The 8324-nt window shown below is 42.9% G+C and overlaps 1 protein-coding gene across 1 annotated transcript; it reads right to left on the bottom strand.

Annotated features, from left to right (window-relative positions):
• Positions 1–386: 386 nt before the first annotated feature.
• LOC126576667 (uncharacterized) lies at positions 387–4585 on the bottom strand. The gene is given in 9 exon segments (XM_050237973.1): positions 387–514; positions 617–776; positions 844–1668; positions 1735–1851; positions 3066–3199; positions 3275–3416; positions 3484–4281; positions 4348–4447; positions 4566–4585. Coding segments are annotated over 9 exon segments (2424 nt in total).
• Between the last annotated feature and the right edge of the window lie 3739 nt (positions 4586–8324).

The following is an 8324-nucleotide window of genomic DNA, read 5'->3' as shown; positions in this document are numbered from 1 at the left end:
AATGTCACATTAAACTACAACTTTTGAAGAATATTTAGTTTTATTTTGGGGAAGATTTAATAAAAACATCATCCGAAAAATACAATTACAAAATAAGGAATTGATAGATAGATAGATAGACCCCTGGGGGGGCTAAATTTACTCCGAACACCCCAGAAACGAAACGATAATCCGCAAGCCATGACAATCAAGATTAACCGCGAAACCGAGAAACGCTTAAACGTAGTTCCTCTCTGGATGGTCCATTTATTGTCGTTGATGTGCGTGCATGTGTTTGAATTGGGAAATTCGTAAAAATATAAAGCACTTGTGTGGTTGTTCGCATCGCTGGCTTGCTGCGGAAACACTAGCTGTATCAGTAGAATCTGTGCTAGTGAAGAAGAACGTTAACCAGGGTTCGTCACTTTTCCAATTAAATAGACGCCCTTATCCTCTGACGAGAGCAGATATATAAATGGATGATCTGCCTTGAAAACCAATAACGGTGGCGTCGGGTACCGTCCCGCACAAAACACTTGTCCAACCCGTTCTAGAAGAAAAATAAATAAAATAAATGAGTTTAACTTTGTATGCATGTAACCTGATGATATCATCCTACTTTTAGGCATTCGTTTACTAGTTCCATTTCACTTACTTGGCAAGTATTCTGCCTCGATACCGTCCTCTTTCACCTCGATGAATGCTTTATGGATCGCCTTCGAAACCTTGAACGTTTCATTTGATTCGAGCAAATTAGGAAACTCAGCCTCATCAGTGAACATTCGTCTCATGCCAAGCTGCAAGGAGTAATCGTTGATTATCAATATTTTAGCAAAGAAGTAATACTTGAAATTGATCACTTACTATTGTCAGAACGTTCTTAAGGTCGAGTGAGACATCGATTTTAAATTTAGGAAGATGGACGGCCACATCACCTCCTGCCAGTTTACTACGAAGCTCGACTAAGTTAAGGCTCGCTAGATTCTCCTCCAATGCTGCTAGTCCGTCGTATTTGTGTGGCAGCAGCACCAACATCGTTACGTCACTGCCCTCGAAGGCTAGCTCCAGTGCGGAGAATCCTTTGGCCTCAAAGTTGCGGAATAGAAAGTTCTCTGCAATGTGCATCATCGGCACATCACGTGATTCTGTATCACTGAACCAGAATGGCATTGGATGGGTATCGAATGGTTCGAAATGATGTTTCCATCTCGCGTGAAAATGTACTGATGACACTAGTACTATACGAGTCAGATTGTCCAGCGCCTCGCCATCGATGAGATCCTTAACTTTGTTCCACGTATATTTTGCCACACCATTGTTGATCCATTTTGCAGCGGACTCATTCCAATCGAAATTGATCCTTTCGACGTCCGATCGGAAGCTGTAGGAGGCGATCTCTTCGAAGGAACGTTTCACAATGTTACTGAACAGAAATGTACCGTTTACTAAAACCAGTGCAACGTACACCTTGTTGGCTACGTCGATAGATTCATCATCTGCCAGCCGATGCATTAGCCGTCCGTACCATTGGGCAACCTGTTGCTTCTGATCGGCTTTGCCGCACCGCAGTCCACTAAATATTTCGTCAGCCGTTTCTCCCCCCGCTCCCATGGCGGCCAGTGACAGACAGGCACCGATCGAAACTGGAGAAAGGGCTACATTTTCGTCACCCGCTTGTGCACTCACTTGCTGCAATACGATAAATGTTATCACTCTTCGGTTTCAGCAGACCGAGATCGTAAGAAGAAGGCTCACCTGATACAGGTGGAATGCGAACTCGTTGGACTTTTGCACAAACTCGTCTGAATCGGTCAATTGGTTGGTCACACTACGAGTCCCAAACCTGTTAGGAGGCCATTCTGGCAGGAAATTCTGGATGTTTATCTCGCGTTGATGAGTTTGACCAATCACTAAGACAATCGCCAGAAGTTGAAATATAATGGCAATCTACTGACTGGTACTGATTCACTACTCTCGCTCTGTCTATTTCCGCTCGGTTGTAATCAAATCGCCATTCACTTATCTATGGGCCCGGTGATACAAAGCCTCACTGTATAAATGTTTCTTGTACGCTGTCACATTGAACTCAAGACTACAATATACAACATAAATACATATAAACATCGCGGTAATTGAGTAGAGTAGAGCGAGTTTTGCACTCTGGCATTTTCGAAGAGAGAAGATACCTACGTTGCGAGCAGAAAGAATAATGCGCTAGGGCTGGTTCATGCTAAGGAAATCTGCGATTATTTAATCATCGGGATCTATCATCTCATCTATATCATTTAGTAATCGTGCGATCTTTTTGCGATCAACAAGTGAAAACGGCCAAGGACAGCCTGGTAGCTGACGATCATGCACCAGTTGGAATGGTTACATAGATAGCAGAAAGCAACTATCGGACTATTCAGTTAGAAAACTTCTAAAGTATATATTTTAGTGACAACGACAACATACTTAAAATATGCTGTGCATCTGAGTTGGACCTATCGTACATAATTATTCAATAGATGGGGTTTCTTCATTGTCTACTGATAGCCAAAGGTCAGTGTGATGTTTTGAAACATTGCTTTTAAACATGAATGTTCGATTGATTTCGTTCTAAATACCCAGCGGCCAGAGGATAGTTGAAGTTCAGCAAGCTCACACAACTTATGCTCTGCTCTTTGGGCAAATTACTAGTAACGTTTAATGCTGTGAGTCCATTGAATTATATATTTTCAATTATAAGATGGACATTTCTCAATTGCTCAGATCTTGTTAAATCATTTTAAATTTATACAGAGAAAAGAGGAAGTAAAGTTAACATTCTGTGTGACGTGTGACACGATTCAATAGTTTGCTAATTTATTATTGTTTGATATGCGCAATGCATAGCTATGTGCACCAAATTCGTTTCCCTTTAGTGGTTATAAAGCTCACAAAATGATATAAGCAATGATTTTTACTAGATAATGCTTCTAATGTGTGAAGCAAGCTTTTGATGGTTTGATCGCGACGCTGGATTGTCGCTTGGGATGATATAAAAATGGGAGAAAAGCAGTGCTCTCTTTTTGAGAATATGGTGCTAGGGTGACGATTTATGCTGGGTTCGTCACTTTCCCTATGAAATAGACTCCCTTATCCTGAGACATCAGGACATATATAAATGGATGATCTGCCTTGAACTCCACTACCGGTTGCAGTGAGTGCCAGCCCGAGTGCAGCAACAATCGGATTCCTAAGGAGAGTTAATAAAAGGGTTCGGTTCAGCAGCAACAATGAGTTATTAGCTATTATGAGTCGTTTTACTCACCTGTAGCGGCTGCTGCCTCGATACCTTCTTCATTCACTTCGATGAATGCTTTATGAACGGCCTTTGAAACTTTAAGAACTCCATCAGACTCCAGCAAACCAGGAAACTCAGCTTCGCCACTGAACATTCGTCCCATGCCAAGCTGCAAGGAGTAATCGTTGATTGTCAATATTTTAGCAAAGAAGTAATACATGAAGATGATCACTTACTGTTGTCAGAACGTCCTTAAGATCGAGCGAGAAATCGATTTTGAATTTGGGGAGATATACTTTGACTTCGCTTATTTTCAGTTGATTTCGAAGATCGATTAGGTCAATACTCGGAAGTCTCTCCTCCAATGATGCTAATCCATCGCGATTGTTAGGCAACAGCACCAGCATCGTCACGTTACTGTCACTGTAGGATAGCTCAAGAGCCGAGAATTCTTCAGCCGCAAAGCTTTTGAACGCAAAATCCTCCTGAATGTACATTGTCGACACATCTCGTGACTCTGTATCACTGAACCAGAACGGCATCGAGTGGGTATCGAATGGTTCGAACTGATGTTTCCATTTCGCGTGAAAATGAACCGCATTGACAAGCACCATACGGGTGAGCGCATCCAACGCATCGGACGTGATAAGATCCTTGATTTTGTTGTTCGTCTTACTTTCCACCCAATCGTTGATGGTTTTGGCGACGATCTGACTCTGAGCGAAATTGAGCTCCTGGACCTCCGATTGGAAACTGGTGGTGGCCACCTCTTGGAAGGAACGTTTCACTTTGGATCCCTCTTTGACGTACAGCTTGTTGGCCAGAGAAATAGATGTATCATTGGCCAGGTGCTCCATGAGTCGTCCGTACCAGTCGGCAACTTGCTGCTTCTGATTGGATTTTCCGTAGCGCAATCCGCTAAACATTTCTTCAGCCGTTTGTCCACCGGCTCCCATGGCGGCCAGTGATAGGCAGGCACTGATCGAAAGCGGAGAAAACACCACATTTCCGTCACGCGCCTGTGCACTTACATGCTGCAAACCGCATAACATCATCAGTCCTCGGTTTGGGCAAATCTAAATCGTTAAAAGAGGACTCACTTTGTACAGCTGGAATGCGAAATCGTTGGACTGTTGCACATACTGAGTGTCACTCAAGGATAAATCAAGGATCAAGGGCCTGGAAATTCTGATCTTCTTTCTGACGGTTAAACATTTTTCTGAGAGCGCAGTAGAATATGAGCTTGGTGAAGCTAACAGTTATATGATGAAAAGAACTGAAACACTATGAGTATTTATGGGAAGAGATGATTCATCACAGAGATGGTGATGTAACCATTTCTACAAAACTAAGTAACGACATATGCGAATGCTGGTAAGATCGTTTCTTTGTCAGCCTTGAGTCATTGGCTTGAAGCCGAAAAGTATGATAAGTCGTTGCACTCTTGTATCAATTGTCCAGGGGACTGATCGGCGAATGACGCACTTTGTATGCAACTTGACGCACATTTCTACCCCTATCTCGTGTCCAACTACTTGGCACAAGCACATGCAGTTATCAAGAAAGGTGAAGCACAAATGAAAGAACTGAATCATTCGATACATTTGCCATGCCATTTGCACCAAATGTACTAAAGCGGAACATTCTGTTCCCATTGTTGGTCCAACGTTAGAATAGAACAGTGCTGTTCTTCATCGTCAATGCCAGTCAGTATGGAAATTAAGAAATGTATCTGTTTGGCGTTACTGGTGGTTGCTGTGGTGCTAGTGACGATTTTAGTGAGCAATTACACTGGAAACCATGAGTCCAAAGCTTGTGGAAAATATCCGATTTATACAAATTCGTTGGTGGCTGAAGGACAAACATCACCAGGCCCAAATATGTGTGCGGTGGTACGATCGTGTCTGCTAAGTTTGTGTTAACTGGTATGTATACTCGGAGGCAAACCAATTGCGCTGATCACACGCGAGAGAAGAACTGTTCGTTACGTTTCGTTTGTACTTCTAGCTGCAGATTGTGTTGCAAACTGTACAAGTCCCGATCATTACTACTTTCGAGTGGGCTTACATCTTCACAGTAGCAGGATTAAAAGCATGACATACGGCGTGTTAAATGTAACCCTACATCCCCGGTTCGATCGCATGACACTTGACAACAACATAGCATTGCTCCGTGTGAAGGGTTACATATCGTTTACTGATCCGACGAAGGTTCAACCAGTTTGTTTCCCACAGGAAGGTGTAACATGGGGCATCCCTATAAAACCGGATAGGCACCAGCAACGGAATTCGACTGCTTTGAGCTTGATAAAGAATAGCACAATGATTAACATTTTTAATTGGAACCAAACCGTTTTCCACCATTATCGAAACAATACCATCGAGACTCGTTTGCAATATGCGAACAGTGGCGCAATGATATATCCTGGTGATCGTGGAAGTGGTGTGTCATTCTTCAGATATGGGCAGTGGTATATCGGAGGAGTGATAAGCTCTGGTCCATGTAAACAGCTGAATAATAGCGTCTCGTGGGTTACTGATCTCGCGGACTACACCAGATGGATCAGTGAATATTTGAATAAGTAACAAAGTTATTGTTCGACTAGCTATAAATAACTGTGAAGGTATAAATGTATCGTCTTTATTTTACTAATTGTTTTAAATGTTTTAGAATTTTTAATAACATTAATTTACATGAATTACGAATACATTTCTGACTGGACGATATAGCGGAAAGGAGATTTTGTGTAACAAAATAAAGCTTAATAACTATTCACATTGCTTATTGTATTTTTATCAACACGATGACTCGCGGTACTCCTTCAGAACATTATTCATATCGTTGTTAAACCTTGCAAAGTTACAAGTTTCAACACTTTTTGCTCGCTTTCATCTTCCCTCTGTTCCAGTACAAAACCTTACGGCCAAATGCTTGAAACAAACGAACAGAAGCCACATACGATACATGATCTTCAACAGCACGCCGCTGACACTCAGCGCAAAGAAAAAAATGGGTCTTAGAAGCTGCCTATGGGACTTATCCACATCTTGCGGCATCTTAACGACCGTTCGTACCGGCGAGAAAAACCACAAAACAATGTGGCGTCAGTGCGTGGTGCTGGTGTTGCCAGAAGAAACCGTGAGTCAGGAGCCTCCACTGATCACGCTGAGCACGCATCGTACCGGAACATCCCCTGCATTCTTCTTTTTATCACCTCCGGTGCAATGTTTGTAAACAGCCATACACCGGTGCGATCGTACAATGAATAGCGCAGCCGATTGCACAGGATCTCAGTTTCACGGTCCGATGGTTTGGTGGTTTGCAAATCATTTAATCGTATCCTTCTTGAGTGTCGGAAGTCGCATTGGGATGTGATTTTGTGAGGATTCTAAGACGACATGTTAACTCTCATCGGTGGAACGATTGCGGGAGGACAAATTCTTCATTGTTGATCTCTCGGGAACCTGAGTTGGGAGCAATTCCTGGGCTGCAGTCGAGGACTTTGGGTGCTTATGGAAGTCTTCTTTGTTAATATCACCAAGCATCAAGAACGCTTATAAGCAATTAGATAGTATGTTTCGGAGATTTAGATTTATTTTATTCATTTATTATTTGTAAATAAAAAAAAAGACTTCCTCCATACCCAATAATATATTTTAAACAGTGCAATATAAAAAAGATTCAATTAAGCTTGTTTTGAATATGTTTTTTGCTATTTCTACGCATCAATAATGAATGGTAACCCAAAACTAGCATTCCAAACATCAAAAACAATGTGCTATTATCAACAAAGATGCATTTGAAACTTAACATGTCGTCGTTAATATAGCATTGAATCAAATAACTATATGATATATATTGAAAGTGTAGTAGAAGATAGCCAATCAAATTCTTCACCGATTTATTATTGGTGAGAGTTTATGGTTTGTTATTTCCTTTCCTTATAAATTACCGTCTCTGTTGATCGATGGCACACGTTTTGTTCACTTATGCTCAAAAAGGCAATGAGCAGCTTTTTTAAAAAAAACTTCTAGCAATGTGCAATGATCAGACGAATTACCAGAATCGCAACTGGAGTGAAAAGCAAAGATCTAATTTGAGACAGCTTGCAGTACCTCGCTCTCTGTCGCTCTATCGCGATTCCCATCATCACATCGGATCGATAGGTTTGATCCTCACCCGCTGCTGCCATTTCTTCGAGTCGCTCCTTCAAGAATCGCGCACTGATCCTGTTTCGCTGATTAAAACCGTGTAACAGCACAGAATCCGTCGGACGGGAAGCCAAGCAGATTATCCTTGGCTGTGAAAGCTGCCAAATGTGCACACATCATCTCCGTGGTGTGTAGCGAATCAGCGGGGTCAGCGGACATCATCCCAAGAAGTGATCTAATCTCACCAGAACCTTTCATTGTTCGCAAAGAACCAATAGCCATGGGAGCCACGCCACTCACAGAAGGCTCATAGCTCATTTCCTCAACGGCACAAGACCGAACCCGGCGTGACACCCGGTGCTGGATCGATCGACATCGACGGTTTCGTCTTTCGTGAAACTGAGCCCCTTCCGGCATGCCTCCGGACGCTGGCTGTTGATAGAGACTCCGGTGTGAGTGTGGAAATGTGTTGTTCTCGCGCGGAACAAGGAACACACATTATGCGGTTTCGGTCCAATTGTAGGCCGGTGGTGCTGGTGGTGGCTTTGGCGAAATTAGCCCGCAAATACTCTCGGATTCGGGGCGAGCCAACAGGAAAAGGTGTAAGTAGTTCGGTTACAGCAGCAGCCGTGTTATTGTTGTTGGTTCGCTTTAAGCCGCCCTTCAAACGGGAATAAACAAACGAACGAACGAACGCGATCGTGGAGGATGCTGATGCCCTGGGCAAATCCTTCTTCCCAAAGGCTCTTCAATCGGTGAAGTGTGAACGCAGTGAGATGGCTGCTGGTGACAAAAGAAGAAAGAGAGAGAGAGAGAGGAAAAAATAAAAGCCCGGCCAGGGCCCGAAGGACGATGTGTGAAAACGGATCATTAGCGCGGCAGGAGGGCCCCCATGGTATCTTTGCAATGGCAATGCGCTATTTTCT

This window comes from Anopheles aquasalis, chromosome 3, assembly GCF_943734665.1.
Source record: "Anopheles aquasalis chromosome 3, idAnoAquaMG_Q_19, whole genome shotgun sequence".
NCBI lineage: Eukaryota > Metazoa > Arthropoda > Insecta > Diptera > Culicidae > Anopheles > Anopheles aquasalis.
This window is presented reverse-complemented; position numbering and strand designations above follow the sequence as displayed.